At 44.2% G+C, this 24,556-nt stretch overlaps 2 protein-coding genes across 3 annotated transcripts in view; one reads left to right on the forward strand and one right to left on the reverse strand.

Annotated features, from left to right (window-relative positions):
- Positions 1 to 9,480: 9,480 nt before the first annotated feature.
- pomgnt2 (protein O-linked mannose N-acetylglucosaminyltransferase 2 (beta 1,4-)) lies at positions 9,481 to 19,332 on the reverse strand. 2 transcript variants are annotated; one of them, XM_084471275.1, is made up of 2 exons: positions 19,042 to 19,332; positions 9,481 to 13,200 (listed from the first exon to the last, which is right to left on the reverse strand). In XM_084471275.1, exon 2 carries the CDS (start codon positions 13,106 to 13,108, stop codon positions 11,300 to 11,302), a length of 1,809 nt encoding a protein of 602 aa, XP_084327401.1. In that variant the 5' UTR covers positions 13,109 to 13,200; positions 19,042 to 19,332; the 3' UTR covers positions 9,481 to 11,299. The 2 variants fall into 2 exon arrangements, with proteins under 2 accessions (XP_084327401.1, XP_084327400.1); XM_084471274.1 differs by having other exon boundaries at positions 9,481 to 13,203.
- A 990-nt stretch (positions 19,333 to 20,322) lies between these two features.
- Positions 20,323 to 24,556, forward strand: part of snrka (SNF related kinase a) — a 46,056-nt gene continuing 41,822 nt past the window's right edge. The window contains exons 1-2 of the mRNA XM_084472378.1: positions 20,323 to 20,515; positions 21,370 to 22,083. Of these exons, the coding sequence (XP_084328504.1) occupies positions 21,495 to 22,083 (589 nt within the window). The 5' untranslated portion in view covers positions 20,323 to 20,515; positions 21,370 to 21,494. The remainder of the gene's footprint in view (positions 20,516 to 21,369; positions 22,084 to 24,556) is intronic.

The raw sequence follows: 24,556 nt of genomic DNA on the forward strand, positions 1-24,556 counted from the left end.
TTTATTTTTTTTTCCCGTCATCTGCCAGGTGTATGTCTGTCCTTCTTGGATTTTACCGCAAGACCAATGTCTGCACGATGAGCTGGGCCAACAAACAGGATATGGAGACAGCGTTCTGCCATCTTAGCGCCTGATGGTGGTTACTCTTCTTTGCCCCTAGTGAGCCCTCCCTCTTAGTTTTGTGTTCCTCCACCCATCTCTTTATGTCGGTGTCCGTCTGTCTGTTCCCTAAGTGTTTTCATAGAGCTTTTAGTCTGCCTCATTTCATCTGACCGTTGTGTTCTCGTAAAAAAAGTATTAGGGTTGAAATTGCCTTCATTCTTTTTACGATCAACGCATATTTGTGAATTCAAGGTTAAAAACCTGCAGCGTTACAGGGCAGAGAAGTGTGCCGACGGTGTGAAGCATACAAATCGTGGCTGATTTGTAATTTTCCACCGCCCGATGCAACCCCCACAACCCCACCCTCAACCGTCCCCATCAACAGCGTTTTCTCGCTCTCTTTTCATAATTCCATCCGCGGCACCTTTACTTCTGAAGGAAAAGAAAAAAATAAATTACACCACAGTCACTGTGCTTACGAGTCGATTAGGATAATGAATGTTTAGAGCTGCAGTTGGATTATTTTACACAGTGCTACATATATTGACAGTAATGGAAGAATATAATGGCTCTGTGTTTAGTGGAAACTATGAAATATTGGGCCCAGATGAAAACTCAAGGCCTAAATATTTTTCTCTCTCTTTGTTTATACCCCTCACAGTGGAAAGTATTACTGTAGCCGACTGTGATGGAGTTGCCAATTTGGAACGAGTCAACTGCACTGGGATGAGAGAGGCGCACAATAGGCGTTGTCTTTTCTCTGTTTTCAGAAGGGCTTTATCATTCGACTCCCAACTGATTTATGCCCCTGTGTGCCCTGAAAATCATCCTCTGCACTGAAGCCAAGAATGTCACTTTATTAATAACTATTTAGGCAAAGTTTAGACTCATGTGGGCCAATCTGGATAGCTTAAAATTCACTTTGCAATTAAAGATAAATGTCTGGCTGTACATTTTGACCAGATTGAATGTTAAGTGTAGACAAGTTTTTACAGCATAATGACGTGATGGCAGGTCTGGCCTGTCCGCACTGGTTGTCATGGAAATGGGTGTACTGGGACCTGGCAGTGTGTTTACATGGTTTACATCACAGTCAACTGGCCGGGACAATTTGAGGTTACTGGGGTTTGTGTCTTCATGTTTGTTTACCACCGCCTCATTTGACAATGCAAGATATCATTTGCAACTCAAACAACAAAAATGTTTTTGTTGGATACAGAACAAGGGAGATATGTTGCAACTGTGTTGGTCTATTTTATGACAGTTGGGATTCTCCAGCCTGAGAAAATATCTGATATGTATTATATATGTGTTATATATGACAATGCCGCCTTTTAAACAAAGCCTTAGTGAAATATATTTCCTGATTACCTATAAATGATTGTTGTGTAGAGGTTGGATAGATAGATAGAAAGAGGGATATATAGATATATAGAGAAAGAGCATGAGAGAGAGAGAGAGAGAGAGAGAGAGAGAGATAACGACAGACAGACAGACAGACAGATAGACAGATAGATATAAATACATATATATATATATATATATATATATATATATATATATATATATAAATAGATAGATAGATATATAGATAGATAGACATAAAGACATATAGATACAGATAGAAAGATAGAGAGTAATAGAGACAAACATAGATAAATAGATAGATAGAAAATAGAAATAGATAGACAGATAGGTGGACCAACAGCCAGGCGGACAGGCCAAAACCATCCAGCACAACACGTGAAGCCCGGTTACATCATGGCAGCAAGTCAGTGTGTGAGAGTTCACCGTTTTCCCTGACCAGTGCTCCTCACTCCCTGTTGGCGGTTGTTCTTTGCATGACCTTCTGCTTTCATCTCAATATGTATAAATTATATATATATATATATATATATATATATATATATTCTGGAGATTTTAAATTGCTTTGACAGGCATTGTGGCCTCCCTTCCTTTAAACAAAAATTGAACATGATCTCCAGGGATATCCCTTCCCATCCTTCCTCTCAGGGAGGAGTGGTGTTACAGTGTGTGTGTGTGTGTGTGTGTGTGTGTGTGTGTGTGTGCGTGCGCGTGCGTCCGTGCGTGTGTGTGTGTGCGTGTGATGTGTGTGCCCACGGTAATGCTACACCCACTCATGCGTTATTTATGCTGATACTCGCGGCCGCTGGGCTGTCTCAGCGGGCTCAGTCGAAAGACAGAATTGAAACAGAGAAAGAGACGCGGGGAGAGAGGAGTCGGAACGGATGCCGTGCGATTGACGGAACGCATAAGGATGAGGATACAGGAAAAGCATACAGGAAGAGGTGAATAAAGAGAAGAGGATATTGGATGTTTGACTTTGAGAAACAAACACACCTGGAGTCGTGCAAATGTTGAGTGACAGTGCCGAGCAATTTGTTATGACAAAAAGTAAAACAGGGGGGAGAGCACACACTCAAAGAGCACATCAGAAACAGCCAACTTGGAAAATAGTACATACGACAGATCCAAAACACACAACAAATCCTTTACAGTAAACTGGTATTTTGATAGTTGAACTCCAACATGTCGGGTGAACTATGACCAGGTAAGACAAACCAATTGTACAGCAAGTGAATCTGGTCTATCTTCTATCCATATATAATAAGGATTTCTTAGAATATACAAATTTGACGATCGATTCAAAACCAACTCAGAAGTGGAGTTTGTTTTTCGACAACAGTTTGTCCAAAAATAACATTCGTCTCTGCTTCCTTGTGAGGGAAAACAAACGGTAGGATTATTAATGACTTGGCCTTGCAGGAAGTGAGCTCATTCTCATGGCATAAACACACAATAACTGAACTGCAGTCATGCAGATCCACAGATTAAACAGCAAATCCTCGGAGCATGAATCTGCTCTGCCTGTAGAGAACACGCAAATCCCAGCAATCGACTCGGGGCAAAAGCCATCCGCATGTGACATGACACACAGGCCACGGGTGTGTAACGCGAGACACTGCCACAGAACGGCTGTCCGTCACGTTTGAGTACTGCGGAAAGACACAAAACACAAAAAAGCAATCCTATATCAAGCCCGGGTGACCATTTTGTTTCTTTCTCCTTCCAGCTTTGTGTCTCTGAGCACACACTGTTTCAAGCTCGGATAAGCACGTCAGAGCCCCTTCTCTTCTTATGTCCACCTCTGGAGGAACACAGAGGTCAGCCACAGTACAGCAGCGCACGCAGACACAAAAGAGGACTTAAAGGAGAACCCCAGCCCCGCGCCCCTTGTTCATTGGTTGGCGTGAGATGACTCTGTCTCTAGGTTAAACACATGCTAATGCATGCATCACTTCTTATTGGCTGATGGGGGTCGACCGGTCCCTTGTTGATTAGGGCATTAGTGCGACTGGAGTGCCGCTTATTGAAACTGAATTGAAGGGGCGTTTGTGTGGAGTTGTGGGGAGTGTGTGTGGAGGTGGCTAGGGTCTGGCTGAAACGGGGGGGGCGGGACCTTGGAAAGGGCATGGCTCTCGGGACCTGATAAAAGAAAGACGAGTAAGTGGCAGGTGTTGTCAATGTACCAAGCATCTGTCTTTGCTTTAAAACCCTGAAGAGAGAGGAGGAAGGAGCGAGCCACGCCGAAGGACTGGGGAACGGCTGAATGTTTCGTTTGTTTATACATTTCCCATTGCAGCCACTATGAACGGCTACTTGTGCCATCTGGAGCGATAGTCTATTACACTCCTTGCTGCTGTCTTAGTGATTTTTAACTATTGAGTATTCAAAAACAATACGTGTCACAGGCTATCTATCGTGGAGGCTCGGCATGGAGGATAAAAGCCTCCGTCTCACGGCTCCTGAACCCTTCAGATGAGTCGGCCTTCCTCCTGTACTTCTCCGCTAGGCCCCAATTGTGTTTTGACAAAAGCCTCCAACCAGTCATCCATCAGTCTGGACCGTACCGGGAGGAATAATCAGGTCACGCAGACGAGAATAAAGTGGACACGCAGATGACGTCCTGAATGATGGATAAGCTACGGAGATGTCCATATTGGGCCCCTGCCTCCCTCTCTCCTCCCTCCAAGCTATCGCGCTGTACATCGACCCGGAAAAACAGAGAGGCGTTCCCTGAAGGGGGGACTGCAAGTTTAGCGCGAGTGCAGGCACAGCATCGGAAATACATTAGTCAGAGAAGGTCAGCGGGTTTAATCGCGAGCCTGAGGAAACGCGTGCTATCGGAGCGGCTCAAAGAGAGGAGGCTTCGCCGCTCTCATATCATGTTCCAATTAAACCCCGGGGAGGAGAACACGGAGAGAACAGGGGCCCAGGTGATGACGTTCTTCCTCCCCCCCCCCCACCACCCCCCCCCCTCCATCCCTTCCCTCCCTGACAGCTTCCCCCTGATATCGCTGTCCTCTTGACAGCAACATCCGCCCTTAGTTACAGGCAGCGCCATAACTAGGATGTGCGCGGACACGCTCTCTCAATTGAGCACTTTGTAAAAGGCGCACATGAACGAAACGCAGGAGGAATGGCACGCTACCCATTGCAAGAAAACTGCAAGTGATTACGAGTGTTTTGTAATTCTGGTTACGCACGCGGCCGGGCTGTGTGAAGCATAGCGTTTGGAGTTTAACACGCAGCCCTTCTGAGCGAATCATGCATTATTTCCATCTACGCGAGTTTAGAAATGGGACAAGGAGGACACTCGTCGAAGCTTGAGACGGAAAGCAGTTCCTCTATAGTTTTCCTCTATCATCTTTTTGTTAATTCTCCCAGGAGTTACACCACATTGCACATTGTATTATCGGAATATATTCAGATCTGAGGAGTCGGTATTATCATCATGGAGTCTGTCAAACGATGAAACCATTTAGAAATGTAGTTCAGTCTTTCAGAGGTCGTTTTGGGTCCATGTAGTGATGAGACATCCACATTAAGCACTCTCTGCCTGAAATGCTTTTGATGATCAAATATTATGACAGTTCCTCTGTAGGCCTACAGGCTAATTTAACTCGAATGAATCCAAATCCAAGACCCAAAAAGTGCATACTTCCCGCTGCTCAAATAATAAATATGTCATGTTTTATATTATTCTAATATAAAATTCAAGGTTTAACACGGCATGTTAAAACTAATATCATAAACTGCAACTTTAAATAGCAAACTTTCCTCGTAACACGGGTAAGCCTGAGAGTAACTTTTAAGGGCGAACTCTATACCCGCTGAGCTGTAGCAAACCTCTGAAGCCACCTTAACCTTTTAACACCGATCAAAGAGACCCAGGAAAAGATTCTGAGAAGAAAACTGTGGATCTTGATTGCGAGTTCAAAGCCCCGACGCATCTGCTCTGTGTCTGTGTCTGTGTGCTCATTCGTTTGTAATTGTATGTGTGTGCGTGTGTGCGTGTGTGTGTGTGAGTATGTGTGTGTGTGTGTGTGTGTGTGTGTGTGTGTGTGCGTGAGCGTGACAGAGGAGGAAACGAGCTGCAGGAGATAGGGAGATAAAGAAAGTGAGAAATAAAAGGATAAGATGTTGAGACCCAACTTTGACATCAAACACATTAATTAATTCCTCACGTCACCTCCCGGCAGCAAATTGTTTCTCTGCTGAGCTAAACTCCAAGCTCCACTCGGTTGGCAGCTGCTGGTATAGGAGGAAGGGGTGTTCAGTTGTGTGTGGGTTAACTGTGAACACCCCTTCAATATTTTAGGGTAACGAATCGAGGCAAGACCTAGCCTGACATCACCAGACCAATTTGCAAATGCGTATGAGTCTGGAACCCCTTGGTTCGCATTTCATACCGAAATGCCTCTGGACGCAATCGGAGAGACCTACAACCAATCAGAGCCACGGAACCATCAGCGGCAGACATCTTGATTGTTGATGAAAAAACGGCGCTCCCATGGCACGGCAACTCCTTAGAGTCATCGCATGAACTTGCCCCCTATTAGATAAACGGTTGTGATAGGCCCAACGTGGGCCAGGTCGGCTGGAAGTCTGTCTGAACGGGAGGGGGGCCAGACGCATGTGCCAGAGCAAATAAAACATGGGCTCCCAGATCGTCTGGTTCCCAGGCCAGGCCAGGCCAATCTGTGCAGCGAGACAGAATGTGAACTTGCGAGATGGGGTTGGTCTCTTTTTCCAGCCAAGTATTATCCCAGCAGCCCAGTCAGAATTGACGATATGTGATTTATATTTAGATAAACAACTTTACAGTATGACACATTTTTAAGTTTGGTGTGAATTCCTATACTCCCTCCATTCCTGATGCCTTCAAATAAGAATAATATTCAGTTTTAAAAAACGAGCACCAAACCATCCATATGATTAAGTAATAAGTCATCATTGTTTATTATTGTCAGTTGGAACCACATCCTTACTCCATAATAGAACAACAACAGTTTTTCATTTGCCACTTTGCTTTCACACAGTCTGCTCTGGGAATAGGCTTAACAGGGTTTGCTATTATTGAAAGAAAACAATAAGAGAGAGAGCTCATTATGTCCTATGATCCACAACTTCAGGGGAAATGCTTTCATTTAATTAAAGCATTTAGTGGAAATCTGTCACCGTCTGAATGGAGAGAATTCTGTATTTATTTACATTTACCTTAAAACAATGTTTAAAGGTGTTTCGTTCATAAATCATTATTTGTCAAACAATTATATTATCCGTGGCCTTGGTTCCAGGTATAATAATACTATTATGGAAATGAAACCGCCTGAATATCTTACAGCTATGTTTACAGTCAAATGTCCAGTTATTGGTTTATTTATCCAACTATCTATGGTCTAGTGTAGTTTGTAGCTGACATGATTTGTTGAGAGTGCAATTACGTCAAACATTGTTTGCCGGCACCGGTGAGGAGGTGAGAAAATGTGGAGGTAATTCCAAATTATTCTTAAGCCTAACAATAATGAGCAGAGGCTCCTTGGGGTGCTATTCCGGTTATGGACTCTATGAATATGAATATCATACCGTCCCCGGGACCTGAGCTCATCACAATAAAGCATGACTCTTCACTCAACGTATCGGCCTGCAAGATGTTTTAGGCCGGGGGTTTCTATTTCATTTCATACTCCTGGTCCACGCACGTGCATGCACGCACGTGCACGCATGCACGCACACACGTGCACGCACGCACGCGCACGCACACACACACACACACACACAACACCACCCACCCCCCACCCACCCACACACCCATGCAAACAAACACACACACACACACACACACACACACACACACACACACACACACACACACACACAACACCACCCACCCCCCACCCACCCACACACCCATGCAAACAAACACACACACACACACACACACAAACACAAATTCCAAATGATGCCATTGCATCGCTCCCTTCACTGTTAGTTCTGCCAGGCTCCCCCCCACCCATCACCAGCAGCCCCACGATGGGGAGGGAGGCCCACTGTCACTTAGCCCAGCTCTACCCATCTGAGGCTGTCATGCAGCATCTTGTCCGTGCAATTAAACCGGCAGAAAATTGCTTTGGGTAAAGAGACTTTGAGAGGCTATGAGAGCGAGAGAGAGAGAGAGAGAGAGAGAGAGAGAGAGAGAGAGAGAGAGAGAGAGAGAGAGAGAGAGACACACACAAGCAAAGGTAAAGAGGGGCTTTGACCCCCTTCATTGTTATCTTGGAGCATCTTATGGTCCCGCTTGGTTTTGACTTTGGATAACGCACTCACTTGTCATTTCATATTCAACTCTCTTACAGATTATTAATGTCTAAGGGAAATTCAACTTTCAACTGTGCCCCCCCCCCCCCCCCCCCCCCGCTTGATGAAAAGTTTGCAGATATGATCACGGATATAGTAATGGCTAACTTGGAAATCGTTGCATATGAAAGACACAAAACAAGAGTGACCTTGTTTTATTTTGTTCAACCACAGATAACACTCACATGAACTACTACTACTACAACGGACATGCATTCACCACTCATCACACCATCTCTTTGAAGACGGGCCCCTATTTATTTCAATGTGAAGATAGTTCAATAATAATCCATCTATCATAATAATGGAACAGAATGTCATGTCGGCACACATCCAGTCATGCAGAGTGTGGCTGGAGGCTAATGTGTCTTTCCGTGCACTGTTTAGCTTTAACACCAACGCTCCCCTTGCATCTGAACTTGTTAAAAACGTCTAATGAGATACGTTTCTCTAGTATGTGTGATTTATTCAATCCGATTTGCCGCAGGGAAAATGCAATAATTCAGTGCCTTTGACAATGAGCCCCCCCATCGACTCTATTGAACGGAGGCGCTCTGACTAATGCATTCAGGTCACCTCACAGAGCGCTCTCTCTTCTATCTTTCTGAGAGAAGGCCACCCCCCCCCCCCCCCACGCACACACACACACACACACACATGCATACGCACACGCACACACCAGTCCAACAATCTCCTCCACACCTCTCTAAAATCAGGATTAAAATGTATGATTGGGTGATTCATTTTGAATGACTTGAAACCTTCAGGTAACTTTGATTATAACCACCACTTATGTAAGCTCTTTGCCAGCAAGCCACTACACCTATACCTACTTTCTCAAGAAAAAGTGATATTTTTTGACTTTGAATTTGATGCCAATGCTGGGTTGGTCATAATGATCAAACCACTCTACACACAAGATGAAAACATCAAGGCTCTTCCATCACTGCCAAATTCTAAAATCAGATTTGAAGTTCGGATGACCTAATATAATTATGGCAAAATTATGCTTTGGATACAAAGTAACACATTTCTGAGCTCCACCACCACTTATTAAGAGAAGAACCAGTACTAATCGTGTCAGTAGGCTGGCTCCGTAAGAGGAGATTGTACTATTCTGTTTCGGAAAAGTGCCTTCAGGCAAGTCATCCTTGTCTGTGAGGTTCAAGAGAGTGAAACATAATGCCAAACCACATCAGACCTCGAAACACTTACAGATCTTACAGCAACCGATTTAAACGATGGATGATGAATACATACACACGTCTGCATTTAAATATTTCTGCTGCTGCTTGCTATCCTGCTTGTTTTCAATGTTGTTCTATGTGTGGATTTGTTTGCATGTTTGTCTATATGTATATTTGTTTGCAATGTTATGTATATTTGTCTGCATGTGGTTCTCTATATGTATGTTTGTTTATTCATATTTGTAATTTATGATTCTACTGTAAAACTGTAATCTTTAAAACGGCAGGTCTTGTTCTGCTTCTGCTCTGATGCATTAAGGAGGCCTATTCAACACCTTGGCCAGTGACTGATGGAAATGGCCACTTGACTAATTTCTTGCATTGTCATCCTACATAATAGTACATTATTGTAGAAAACGCTGAATAAAATAAGCACTGCATAAAATAAGAAATATTTTCTTTATTCAAATCACAATTAAACCGAAAAGAAACCCCTACACTTAGTTCAATGTAGAAAACAACAATGCAGTCTCTCTAAATGTGGGCTAAAGTCACAAGTAAGTAACAATACACACACATAATGTCTAAAAACATCACCTTTTCACAATTTCAAATAAATATTGTCTTACAACTTAACGAACAATGAAATAGCATCTTAGAACTAAAATAAATTAAAAGCAAGTTTGCCAAATAAAGGAAAGATTGATTGATTCTAATTATTTATGTTCAGAATAATACCCTGCAGCCTATTGGCCAACCGGTGGAACTACAAAACTATGAATCAGATTATTGTTATAGAGCCTAAGGATATGGGTCATGACAAAAAGACAAATTTGAAAAGAAATCCAGGCAAATAAAAAAAGTAAACTGAGCATGTTAGTGGGGCAGTGTTTCAACTTGTGTTATTCTGATCATATGAGCTCTACTTCTACTCTCTACTGCCACTTGCAGACCATCACATCCACATTAGCCTAACATCCAGCCAGGAACATTGGATGCTTCACAAAAGATGTGCAAACTGCAATAACAACACTGTTCAGCATGTTAACCTTTAGTACTTTCAGAGTAATACTTGGTGTAGACCATGGGCATGGAGATCCCTATAAATATGATATATCTTATGTTAAAGGTTTCAAGCTACTTTAGCGTAATGTAGTAATTTTCAGTTAAAAAGTAACTAAAAACACTGTTAAAAACACCAGGTTAAACTATGACCAAGGCTGACAGTTAATCCCTCCCGTTCAGGCAGAATTATCTTCCAGCAGACCTGGCCTGGATCGGGCCAATCACAACCCTTGATCTAATATTGGGCAGGTTCAATATGATGACTGAACAGAGGAGCGCCGATGAGGCATATTCATAAAGACCCAATATGGCCGCAGGATTTGCCCCATGTTTTGTTGCTCTAATTGGTTGTAGGTCAGAATCCATTAATAACGGCCCTTGGAAATTGTAAATGAACAGAGGTTCCAGACTGCTACGCATTGGTCTGGCGATGTCAGGCTAGCTTGTCCTAGTAACATTTTGTAACATGGGACTTCATTTACACACTTATATTTCTTGAAACACATCTCTGAATTTCAATTTATACCTTTTTAACCATGTTACTTGGGAACAATAGATACATGGTTAATCATTTAATTTATGCAGGATTCATTTAGTTAAAAAATAAGATCTGAGCTGACAGACAGTGAAACCTTGATAAAATAATAACATTGTTAACGAGTAATAATATTGGCAGACTACTTTGGCAAGTTTCAAAATAAAAAAGAAAATCCAACAGAACCATGGGTATCACAAGTTAACTGTCAACACCAAAATCTCAGTCACACACACAAACATACACACACACATTTTACAACAAAAAGGTACATTGCATACTGTAAAAAGATACTGTATTGGATCAGTTTTCTGACTACCGCTAGAAAATGTAATATAATATTTTGCACATAAATAAACCTGTCAGTTGAAATGATTTCATCTTGACTAGAGATATAGCAACACACATGTTCTTCCTTTCATACAGTGACATAGACCTCATGTCTGCATTCATAATTAGACCCCTAATGGGATTGTGTTCGGTCTTTGTGGTCTTCTGAAGAGAGCATCTACAGTTAGTCCACATCCTGTCCATCTTTTTCTCTAAGGATGGGAAAGTACTACAATTTCCCTGTACTGCATGACCAGCATCCACCTCTCAAATCTCATCGCAAAGGGTTAGGGTCTGGAAGAGGTTCATCGTCACACGTGAAACGACACAGGATCACGTTAAAAATGGTCTTGTTCGACTAGGTCCTACACATGAGCACATCCGCAAAAGGACCCAGAAGGCTCTTGTTGAAGATGCACCTGACCCAGACCAGGTAGGTGGTGAAAGGTTTGATGTTCTCAGAGAAGGTGTAGTTCAGCTGGGGCAGGATGTAAGGCATGTAGGTGTTCTCTCCTTGCTCCTGTATCCACACCTCATACTTCACCTCGCGCACCTTCAGGAACTTCAGGTTCCACGGGATCTGCCAGGAGACTGTGAGTTTGGCCTCGTTGGTGGCCTGGACCGAGGTCTGGCACTGCGGTTCCCTGACCCGCCCTGGGTGCACGGTGCTGGCCGCTTTGTTCTTTTTCACATTGGGCCTGGTTTTGAGGCCCTCCTTGAGCACCTCTAGGAGTGAAGGGATGTCCACCAAAGTGTCCTGGTAGATTCGGTAAAGCCACTCTGGGTTACGACAGCACAGGTGCCTGGGGACGTCCTTGCTGGCCTGTATGCGCTCCTGCTCCTCCTTCTCCAGGTGCACGATCCCCCCTTGGTCCCAGGGCCGGTCCGGATGAGTGACCGTGTTCTCCTCCATGGAGTTCCTCCAGGAGACGTACTGGAGGTCCATGCCCGGCAGAGAGGCCAGGGTTTTATACGGGGTGTACTGCTCTGGGTTAACCGCGTAGGGGAACAGCTCCACCACGGCCGCCCCTCTGGGCAGGAACAGTGACGTGACGAGCTGAGCGCCGTGCATACTGAAGAGCATGGAGGCTCCGCTGATCACCTGCACTATGCTGGCAAAGGACTGCTCCTCCAGGGACACTGTGAGGACTCTCATCTGAAACTCCTGGGCCAGTGCCATGATCAGCTCTGCTTCATTCAGGATCAACCTCGTTGTGGAGCGGGAGAAGACCACGATGTAATCCTCCCTCTTTTCTTTCTCTTTCTCCTCTTCAGTATCCTCTCCTTCCTTGGCGGCGTCCTCCTGCCCGGTGATGTTCATCCTCTCCATCATGATCTTCGCAAACTGCCGGACCTCGTTGCCTGACACCAAGATGTTGGCCTTGGGGCCCTGTGGCTGGACGAAGCCATACTGGTACCAGGTCGTCATCTTGGACAGTCCCACGTAAGACTTTGTGAAGCACATGAGCTTTCCAAAGTTCTTCAGCTGTTCTTTGAGCAGCGGCTGCTTGCCGCTCAGAAGCCGATAGAGGTCAAAGTATGGGCCCTCGCCCCAGCCCTCCATGAAGACCAACCTCGCCTCGTCGTCCAGGTCCAGATACTGCTTCATGGTATAAAAGGCGGGGAGCAGGTCGTCGTGAAAGACGTGCATCAGGTTGTCGGGGTTAAACCGGTTCAGTATCAACGTGACGTCCGGCACGAACACGGGCTTGGGCATGAACTTGAGCGCACCGGCGGGCAGCTCCAGGAAGTTGAAGTACTGGGTGTTGTGGTCCTCCACCGAGGACAGGTCCAGCAGCGCCGGCTGGAACCGCCGGGGCCCCAGGTTGGGCAGCATGACGGACGAGTTGGAGTAGAAGAACACAAACTCCTCGGCCTCCGAGCAGTAGCAGAGGTAGTCGAAGCGGCAGATGCGGTCCGTATGCATCTTGCCCGTGCACACCATGCGCGTGCCGTGCTCCTGGAGGGCCAGCAGGGCGGCGTGGTAGTCGATGCGGCCCTCCGACAGCTCCTGGGACTGCCGCGTCAGGTGCAGCTCCTCCTCCAGGGAGGCGGCGTGCTCGCTCAGCTTAGAGTACTTCCAGAGCAGTGCCGCCACCACGGACACCAGCAGCCCGTTGAGGAGCGCGCCCACGCTCATCCTGCAGCTCGCCAGCGACGCGCGCATCACTTACTGCTGGGGCTCCACCTCCTGTAGCCAACCGACCTCCAACCTCTGGAACGGGCGGTGAGACATCCGCCGCAGAGCAGAGGACTGGGCTGCTGGGAAGGGAGAGTGGGGGGGAAACGGTAAAGGATGGATGGAGAGGTAATGGGAGTGGGATGTTGGGGAGGGGGGGGGGGGGGGGGAGGGAAAGCAGATGGACGAAAGGAAGAGACATTATTTACTGTGTGGAAGAGAAAAAGCAAACATGGGGAAGCAGCCCGCCCTGAATTCAATATTCCATTATGGTATTATTATAACGACATCATACAAATACAATAATAATAATAATAATAATAATAATAATATTATAAGAGAGTCAAGGCTGATGAAATCCAATAATAGCCAGTCATTCGAAAGACGTATAAAGCCCCAGTGCTTTTGTAACTAAGACAACCTTCCATCTGAGCCCTTCAGCAAAAAAAGAAAGGAAAAAAAAAAGCAGAATATAATACGCGCCTTTTCTCAAGTCATTTCCTCCTTGCTGGTGTCAGTATAGATCACACTGCAAACATTTTTGGAGAAAAAACAAGAACCTCTGTACTGTAGCCATCTTCATATTCAAGAACCAGAGAGCCAAGTGAGTGGCTACCAAAATAGATGGACTACAAATCATTGTAAAGATTCATGAATAGGTTACACTTCCCCACATTAATTGTAAGAACATGATTTTCAATGGCCTCTACTCTGTGCTACAATGGCCATTTGAAAATGCCTCTTCCTTCCATTCCCTAAATTGGTCCCTGTAGCAAAGGCAGGCAAAGTTGGCCCATTTGCAGACCAAGGGTCTGTTTGCCCTACAGGCACATTGTGTAATGTGCACACAATGCAACAGTCACAACCAGGGAGAGAGAAGTCTCAAACCAGGTTAAAAATAGAGCAGATTAGAACGTATCATGTTGAACGTGTTGTGCACAGTCTGGATGCGAGTCAACTGTGCTTGCATTATTGCATTTTTTTCTTAATTATGTAAATGAACTCGTACCTCTGTGTGCCCGCGTCTGCAACACTTTAAAGACAAGGTCATCCATTATCTGTTGTAAGAGAATCAGTACCATTCGTTTCTGACAAATACCTAAAACATATCGGTGTCTCTCTGAGACTTCCCGTCTCTTTCATCATTTTGTTACAATTGTAACTTGTTTGTTGTAACTGAAAGGTTTTCTTTATCGAACATAGAGATAATATATCCAAACAGCAGGTTAGATGTGTCCCTTATGTACTTTCTGTTTTCATATTGCTGTAATCAACGGAAACCTGTGCTACAGCAATATGAAAACAGAAAGTACCTAAGGGACACATGCAAGCATCTCACTAAAGAACATCCGCTAATCTGACTTATCAGCTTATCTTTTCAACTTTAAGTTAAAGATGATGTGCAGGGTATTGAACATTCACTTGTTATGGAATCATCACCTTATTCATTTTTGGCAACAAACATTTTCGTTTTGTTCTGCATGAAGAATCACATTTTGAATTGCAGTCTTAAAGCTAGGGTAGGCAATTTTGAGAAAGCAGCAGAGTAAGCTCGATTTTGAAAGTATCTGACCGAATAAATCCCACCCTGGGCAAAGTGCATGCAGGTAAGCAGGTAGGTAGACATATTAAGAAGAATCAAATAATGGGACAGGCTTTTTGCAGGTCAGCGAAAGCAACAGATACCCGATATTATCTTTTTTTTTTGTCAGAGCCTTTGATTTATTGATTGCTGTCTGGGATGTAAAGAGAATTTCAAAAAATATGAAAACAAATGCTTTGTTTATGTCCTATAAGATGTGAGTGATCCACCAGCACTTCTGTTTATATTTGCCAATAAGTGTGATTGTAAGCACTGAGGAAAAGAAGTGAAAGTCAGCCAATCGTTTCTGTAACCAGCTAGAATGAGGCAATGTTGGATAATACTTGCAACAACTGTTTTTAGATTTTACTTTAACACGGTCTAAATTTATTATTTACTAAAATGTACCTAACTTATTTAACTTATTATTCAAGTTACTGTTTTCATTTACATACATTTCCAAACAATAACAACACAGTTGGGGCATGTTCTGCTTTGCAAGAGAGCAGTAGGCAGTGCGTACTCCTAAAATCCTGTTTATTCAAAATAAACAATGCAAGGGTTAGGTGCTCTCAGGAGAAATATGATGAGTTCCATGCTCCACATTATATATTCCCTTACATAAATTGAATCAATTATAAAAAATAAACAAATGGCTTGTTAATCAAAAAAGGGACAATAACAAATCACAGAAAATGTATTACACATTCATCCTCTGCCTCCTCCTCTTCCTCCTCCCATCTATACAGACAGACCAGGACAAAATAGAGAGGAACTGCTGCAGAACCAGAGGTAGCCGTTATTCCCACTCACTGAACAGTACACTGTGTCCCGCGGGGATGCATGTGATTCTGCCATGCCAGGGCACAGAGAGAACGAAAATGTCAACGCTGCCATGTGAAAATCTAGTGGGGGAGAGACTGTATAGGAGCCTTGCCCTTGCATACATAAGCTACGGGCAGGCAGAGACCATGAGAAACCTCAAAGCCAATGGTGGTGAACAGCTCGAATGGTGCTCAGAGATAACCTGTTATGAAAGACAATGTAAAATGGGGGGGTCACCATTCTGGTAGTGAAAATGGTCCTTGTAAATCTATTTAGTTTTTGTAGCTGGTAGTTGTTTTGGCTGACATTCAAGATAAGTGCGATTAGCAGGCGGTGCGGATTTACTTGAAGGAAAATAAAATATCTTAAAATGGTCAAAAGGAGTTCCAAATATAATCAAGTTATGCGCTGGGAACCGGGAAAGTGTATCGTCTTTGTATTCGTACTGGCTCTGCGTGTTGTTAAGCTACCACCTGATACCTTTGTCCTAGCTCACGCTCAATCTGTATTCACTATGTCTCCAGTGAGCTCCCCCATGCTTTGCCTTTTACTCACAAAGCCTGCATCTGCTGCCAGCTTATCTGCATCCACTACACCAGTGGATACACACACTAGCGGAGAGCAGCATCACTGAGGTCTCCAAATACTAAAAAGGCGTTCTGAAGCAATAATTAGGTTAACTGCAGACTTTATTTTCTCTTTACAAAATAATTCCTAACACAATGAAAGACAGCCACCAAATGGTTTGGTTAAGTCTAACAGTAAGCCTAGAAGAAATAGAGCATCCCAATGCGTCCTTCATGAATATTTCACAGTGTTGGCTTTTATAATAGCAGGCTTTTGTCTTACTGAACAGAGAGGAATGTCACAAAGGACACAAGCTCAGGTAAGTAGACGGTGCACTTACAAGTGACCTAGTAAGACCAGGCACCATTTCCTTTGCCCTTTTACCTTAAGGGAAGAAACTCAAAATACAAGAACACAGAATCATATTCTATGTCAGGCTATATTCTGTACTCTATTCTAGTCAGTATCGCCAGCCATAAAATGAAACATTCAATGACTAAATACTTTGAGGTAAAGTAAAGAGGTTAAGTATTAAGAACTAGGCATGACTAAAATGTTGATATGATAACATTGAGATATTGTCCGCGTTTAGCATTGAGAACACAATTTAGATTCATGCGTCTATACCAATCCAATCAGGATTATGAAGTATAAGGTACACTTTACAATAAGGGTACATTTATTAACCATTTGGGTTATGGTTAGTGGGTTGGGGATGAACCTAACCCTATTAAGTTATATCCTTAAAAATACATTAATACCTTAGTTAACATGAACACTGTTAACTTATTAAACACCATAAGTTAACTTAATTAACTGAAAGCAAATGCTTATAACTATTAATTAATGGTTTATTAATTGTAGTGTAAAATGATATTTTCTGGCTTTGCCAGTCCTACAACCACCTTGACCACACCGGCACCACCAGCTACATAATCATAAATAAAGAGTCAGTTATGGAAAATGTCACCGCTAATGAGGTAATTCGGCTCCATTCTCACATTAGCAGAGATTTTTTGCTGGACCATATAGACTCAGCTCGACAGTGGCTCTTTTTATATGCATAACAGAGGCACTGGACTTTAGCTGTCCAATGTGTAAAACGACCAATTACTTATCGACGGTCTTAGAAGCTGTTCTAATCTCAAACACCACTTGCGAAAACCTTCCAAGCTACAAGGAAGCCTTGCGCTTATTGCTGCCCTCCAGCCTGATACTATTTGCGCGCTCTCTGCCACTGTTACTGGTTAGCATATCTGTTTGCTCTGGAGATGATAAGCACCCCAATGATGTGGGGGGAAGGCAGTTCGGGGGTAGCCTGGAGAGTCTAATGCATTTTAATGAGAATCCTGGAAAGCCCAAGCGAAACAGAGAAGGGGGGGGTTGGAATAGGAGCAGTGGTGGTGCAAGCCCAGCAAAATGTATCATGAAATATCCCATAGTATTCTCTCGCTCATCCGTTGGAGTTATACCTGACTGAGCCTCTCTCTCTCTCTCTCTCTCTCTCTCTCTCTCTCTCTCTCTCTCTCTCTCTCTCTCTCTCTCTCTCTCTCTCTCTCTCTCTCTCTCTCTCTCTCTCTCTCTCTCTCTCTCTCTCTCTCTCTCTCTCTCTCTCTCTCTCTCTCTCTCTCTCTCTCTCTCTCTCTCTCTCTCTCTCTAAGAATCACAGACTCAAATAAACATATTTGTCGAACGTCCTACAAGCCTTCATTCTCCGGCTCTGTGCAGTCCAAAAGATGGGATGGCAGCGATGGCAGGGCTGGCCCCAGTGAGCGACCCATTTGTTTTCATCTATATTCTGCGCTAAAGCGAGCTCTGTCAAGTTTTATCCGCGTCTTGGCACTCGGCGTGACACCAGAGGGCATTAATGGCCCGGCGGCCATTAGCTGGCTGTCCAAGGACAACTCGTTTATATACACCCACGTTCCCCACTAGTCCCACATACGTTTCTCCAACCTCTGTGAGCATACAGACCGAACACATACACAAACAAACACGTACTATCGTCTCCGTGACGTAGCTCTCCCCTGTTCGATGCTGTGCAATACAGTGTGGGTTTGATACACACATGGGGGTTGGTTGGTTACGTTGAATCGTCACACACACAGTTAATCAGGGAGAGCAGGGTACAGCATGGTGCAGTCATCATTCCCTTTCTCTCAGTGGGAAGAGGAAGGGGCTGATGTAGGCATTCTGCAGTGCATGCATGTATTTTAGTGATGGGGGGGGGGGGGGGGGGGACGGACAAGCAGAGGCAAGGGGATAACAAAAAAAAAAAGTAGGGACATCTTCAAAAGAATTCTGCGACACAGCACTTCGGCACTGACCCATGAAAAAACCAACCTATGTCTTGCACAAAAAGAAAGAAAGTAGAACGTCAAGATCAGTAGTAGGCCTGGTCTTGGAACATGTCTATCGCTCTCCGGACACATTGTTCATTGATTGTTTAAATGAATGCGTGTGTTTTAAATGATTAAAATACTTGTTTACCAGGGCATTGCAAAACGAAAATTTTGATTTGATTTTCTACCAATTGACTCGACCCTGTCTCACAAGTCTTTTTGGATTTACCCCTCTAGAAGACTACTCCAACTCTGGCATTCAACTGAGGGACAGTACTGCAGTTAACCAATTGATTGCTTTATAACCCCTGGCATAGTAACAACCCTATAAAGATACATCTCCGAATGCCGAGTCAACCGCTTACAATATTTTGCAAGCACTTAATCGCAATTTATTATACAGTTTTACACGTATAGTGATACTTTTTTGAATAGTATTTAAACTAAACCCTATGCCAGGGGAGAGCAATAAAGCCGGGTAGAATCTTATATCCCAGTGAAGTCACATGTATGAAAGAGAGCTATAGCTAAACTTATTTAACGATATGAGCGTAATACACACAGAAAGCAAAAAAACAACCCATCAAAATATACGCAGTTCTTACCAGGCGTTCCAGTGAAACTGTTGTTTCCCTTTCTTTAGAGCAATACAATGGTTAGCTCAGCTCAGCAGCATCGGTTCCTCAAGATGTTGCAGAGAAGATCCAGCACCCTGCACAACGCGAAGCCACCGAATAGAGCTCGTCGTTTGAATTCAACACCCACGTACATAGGTAGTATTGCTTAAGGGAACACACCATTGATTCATTACATTGCCGGTCGTATACCGGCTTCCATTAGGTAATGTTTACAAGCTAGCCTAGCTGTCAAAGGAGAGATAAAGAGCCGCTGCCTGATACCCGACTCCACTCGTGCTCTTTTCAGTCTCCACCTCCGATGTTTTAAATATCGTATTGCAAGTCTCGCGAGGGCAGGGAAAAGTCCAACTAGAAGGTCTCAAATTGGGATTGTAAATTCACTATTTATCACCGGTGGGTCAGATTTTTCCATTCAGTGAACAGCTTTATTTATTGATCACCAAATTACTGAAAAAATGCTTAACTAATTTTTGAAAAGCCCCAGAGCAGGTTATTAATATAGTTTAGTCTTGCGCTTATACCAAGCTCGTATCTCTAATTTAAATATCAAAGAAGTCGAAAATATATATGTGCATAATGAAACAATTTGTGGCAGAACGATTTATAGTTATAAAACGAATTAATGTTACACATATATATATATATATATACATATACATATACACACACACATATATATATATATATATATATATATATATATATATATATATATATATATATAAAGGCACATGTCCATTTCATAAACTGCGTTTATCTCTTAAATGAGAATATGATTTTAGGAAAGGAAACGGCGCAATGATGACCAAAGTCAGTGCAACAGTACCATCTTCAGTCTGCTGGGGGAACGTGCAACCAACCTAAACAACCTCATTATAATAGAAACCCCAATCTGCTATATATTCGTGTTTGAATCAGCCAAAATATACATTATAAAAGAAAGATATTTAACGTAATCTTCAGGATACGTTCATCGCCGCGTCATACGACACGTGTTTAAACACCTTGCATACACAAATCTATACAAAAGCCCAATATGTGTCAATAAAGGCATAACTATGAGTCCTCGTTATTAATCCCTATTGCATATTGACCGCGGTGTACCACATCGACATATCCCCACGTCTGGAGATCAGAGACGTGTGCTTGACGTCAGACCCGACTGCGGTTTGATGATGCTCTCGAAGCCCAACAGATCTGGCTGGGAGGATACAACCCATTCAGATGAGGGCTGCAACTACCAAACGATGCGATGCCTTGCTCCACGGCTCGACTCTAAGCACAGCCGTCTCATGAGCTCCGTGGTCATTACCACCTGGGGATTGCTCTTTGTCTTGCCCGTGATGGTTTAGAATATAAACTTGAGACCTACAAGTCGGACCCCTTTACAAGGCACTGAAGACCGGACCTGGGGCTTGATGATTACGGGGCAGAGATGGTGGTGAGTCAAGCGCGCCGTAGTAACCTTAGCTTGCTAACGCGCTACGGGCTAAATCCTGCTAGCTGGCAGCTAGTGGTGGCAGCACCTGTGTCTCTGTGACAACGTCCACTGTTGCACAGCACCTCCGCGTAACGTCAAGGGTGTTATTATCGGATAGCGGTGGGAATCGCCTGGTGAGATACTAAGCCGGGCAGCAGGTTCGTACTCAACTCTGTTACGAACATGAAGCTAACGCCAATCAATGAATAACGAAAGCTAGCCGCGCTCAACGCCGTCGCTGGGCCTCTCTATGCGGCTGACTTGTAGGGACGGGGCTGCTAAAGTGTACTGTAACTTGGAGAGTAAGGTGTCCCGCTAATATGTGTGGGATAAACCTGTCGTAAAGGGGACTTCGTTTGACAGTTTTAAACTTCATATGTTCACGTAGTGCTACGAAGCAGCCCGACGTGGTGGCTAATACGTGCGACTCACGTTAGGTGCTGCCGCTGTCAAACAACCAACGGGTCTTCAATGCTCTGTGTTGCGGCTCCGAGCTGCTTGTATTTTGGGTACATTTTGTTAATTGAGGTAGGTCATATAGCCATGTCTCTCTGGCAGGCGTAATGCCAATATGAACATTTGTCTGTAAACGTATATTTTGATTATGTTATTTATTATTTTATTATGTCCTATTATTTACTATGTTGTGGTGTGGTGGCTCTTGGTCTGGGCAAATGTTCATTTATTCTGATGGCACTGAGTAAATTGTTACCTCGACCCCACCGTATCTTCTATGTGCAATGTATTACAGCTCAATCAACGATATTGATCAAGTTTCATACTAAATGGATGCATTTTCTGTCGTTATCCTTTAGGAAGCTGGGGCCATGGGTTTCGCCAACAGCCTTAGGTGAACGGAAGTAAGCTGGACCTGCATAACTCTGCTAAGCTGCGCCGCCCTCCAGCCGGGGTTCCCCTCTCCCCGTCCCCCTCTCCGGCCATGGCAGGTTTCAAACGGGGCTATGATGGCAAGATTGCCGGCCTGTATGACCTGGACAAGACACTGGGCCGTGGCCACTTTGCTGTGGTCAAGCTGGCGCGGCATGTCTTCACCGGTGAGAAAGTTGCCGTCAAGGTGATCGATAAGACCAAGCTGGACACGGTCGCCACGGGCCACCTGTTCCAGGAGGTGCGCTGCATGAAACTAGTCCAGCACCCTAACATTGTGCGGCTCTACGAGGTGATAGACACTCAGACCAAACTTTACCTCATCCTGGAGCTCGGCGACGGAGGGGACATGTTTGACTACATCATGAAGCACGAGGAAGGGCTGAATGAAGAACTGGCCAAAAAGTATTTTGCCCAGATTGTCCACGCCATCTCGTACTGCCATCGCCTTCACGTGGTGCACAGGGACCTGAAGCCTGAGAACGTGGTGTTTTTTGAAAAGCAGGGACTGGTAAAGCTCACAGACTTTGGCTTCAGCAACAAGTTTCAACCGGGGAAAAAGCTGACGACAAGCTGTGGATCGCTGGCGTATTCCGCGCCCGAAATATTACTAGGGGACGAATACGACGCTCCGGCAGTTGGTAAGCCCCACGCTGAAAGTGTAAATGCTCACTGGTTCTTAGGGAACGGCCCATTTGAAACCATTTTGAAAAACAAAACAAATGGTAAATTAGCACCGCATTCCAGTGTGTCACATGTCTGCCATGGGACTGTGGTGTGGCGCTGTGAGCCAGCCAAGGCGGTTGTTATGACTCATCCTCCATTTATTGAGCTGGATGCGGTGGGCTTGATGCCGCTGGCATTTATCTAGATTCTAGGAACCACCTCAGTATAGCCTCTCCCTCCCACATCCTGCACACTGGGATAATGGTTATGATAATGGTCATGGTGTTTCATGTCTAATTATTATGAAACCCGTTTTAGGTCCTTTGTCATTTGTTATCTCACTGACCCCTCACAATTCATGGTGGCAAACATTATTTTGTAATAGCCTTGCTTGAACACTGATTGCTTCTGTGCTGGAAATATCTCTGTTGGGGCTCAAGCAAATTCAAGTTGAGGCAAATATGTTTGTTTGACCCTTTGTTGCAATAAGTGTCTCAAAATGCATCACGTAATTCACCCTTTACACTCAAAACACACTGAGCATGAGAAGCCTTGGGGGGTTGCTCATTTTTCTCTGATACAACTCATATAGAATATATAGATAGAATACATACATAGAATACTTGGATATGTTTGTATTGAAAGCAATACAAGTTGTCAGAGGTGGGCGTTCTCTGAATATTCATATGACCAAGCGTGACTCTTCGCTTTGCATTAGCAACATTGAGTGGGCTGTCAGTGGCCATGTGAAACAAGGTCAGCCCCAGTAGTAGTCTGTATCCATGGGTGTTCCATTGCGCTAAATTAACTGTCTCGATTGATTTTCACTGAGGGCTGACATAGAGCAGACAGATTGCCTGTCCCCCAACCAAATGATCACATGCCGTTTTCTGATCCACGTCCATGGGCAGATGGTTTGGGTCCTGTTGAATTAGAATATGTGCCTTGTTAAAGCAAATCGTCAGTCAAGTGGTCCCTGCTTTTCCTATGCTTGTTTGTGTGTGTGTTTTTTTCATGGCCAGTTGTGATTAGGTATGCTTCCCCTATTTCGGTCACGGTAGGTCCTCTTCAAGGGTATGACGAGGGCGATGAAGAAACCGTGGTTAATTTCTTGTCTTACTTCAGAGAGCAACACTCTATTATGGATCCTCAGAAGGGCACTTTGGGCCTGGAGTCCATTTGGTATATCTTAAATGAGGTGCTATGTGCCTAGCTGTTTTATGATAGAATAACGCAGATTATTCCTTTTCAGGTTCTGCAAGGAACGCCATTTTTCTTGCTCAACAATGTACGATTTCACAAATCTGCCTCTTACTTTAATGTATTTTATTCTTAAGATATAGAAAGCGGTGTGCCGTTTATTGTGGATTGAGGTGTGCAAAGCTTTGCAATATCCCACCTTGTCTGTAGTGCCTGGTTAGTTCTAAACTACAGTGTGGTTGTTAGCAGACAAACTCTTCATCATCACAGGTAACTGCCTTACTAAGGCACTTGTACTTTGCACATATCATCATACTGTGGCTGTTTCTGATGTGATCATTAAAAAAAAAAAAAAAAGGAACAAATCCTTATAGTAGGCCTTTATACTCATTAAGTCTTCATGTTCTGGCTAGTGATTAGCTTGTTGCTCCCGCCAATTATGTGAATGTGTTGTCTTTACCAACGTTACCAATAGATAGATAAAATTTTATTTTTCAAAATGGGGGGGGGGGATTCCCCCCTTTAAGGTCCCATGTCATGAAAATTTCACTTAAGGAGGTTTTCTAACATTAATATGAGTTCCCCTTGCCTGCCTATGGTCCCCCAGTAGCTAGAAATGGCGTTAGGTGTAAAACGAGCACTAGGTATCCTGCTCTGCCTTTGAAAAAACAAAGCTCAGACACGCTGATTTGGATTTGGACATGTTACCTCCCCTTTCTCTGCTTTGCCCGCCCAGAAAATGTTGAGGGTATGGCGCATAACACGCAACACAATAAGGCAAGCTTGCATTTGGTGAAAAGACTGCATCGGGTTGAGAAAGGGATTGTTGCCCGCGATTGTCTCCCGCCGGAGCCCCTCTGCCCACTGCCCGCTGCCTGCATGCTGCTCGCTGCTCACGGCCGCGAGGTGCCTCGCGGCGGTGGTGCCTTGTGGTGGTGGTGCACCGAGGCGGTGGTGCCTTGTGGTGGTGGTGCACCGAGGCGGTGGTGCCCTGGCAGCGGGCAGCGGGGCTCCGGCGGGAGACAATCGCGTGCAACAATCCCTTTCTCCTCCATGTCGCGGTTCAGTCTACTTCAGATTGATGTGGAAGTAGAAGAACCAGAGACGCAGTCGTATGAGAAATATCGTCTGGAGGCGCACACAGATTCTGGCTGTGATAATATATATTATATGATATAGATATCTATGTATAATATGATATTATTTAGATATAGAGCTCCAGGACTCCCGCCGGAGCACCCAGAGTTT

The sequence above is a fragment of the Micromesistius poutassou genome (genome assembly GCF_964030765.1).
Source record: "Micromesistius poutassou genome assembly, chromosome: 8".
Taxonomy (NCBI): domain Eukaryota; kingdom Metazoa; phylum Chordata; class Actinopteri; order Gadiformes; family Gadidae; genus Micromesistius; species Micromesistius poutassou.

What these genes read in the sequence shown, in the direction of transcription:
- pomgnt2 (XM_084471275.1), bottom strand. Translation starts at nt 13,108, where the DNA reads ATGCGCGCGTCGCTGGCGAGCTGCAGGATGAGCGTGGGCGCGCTCCTC.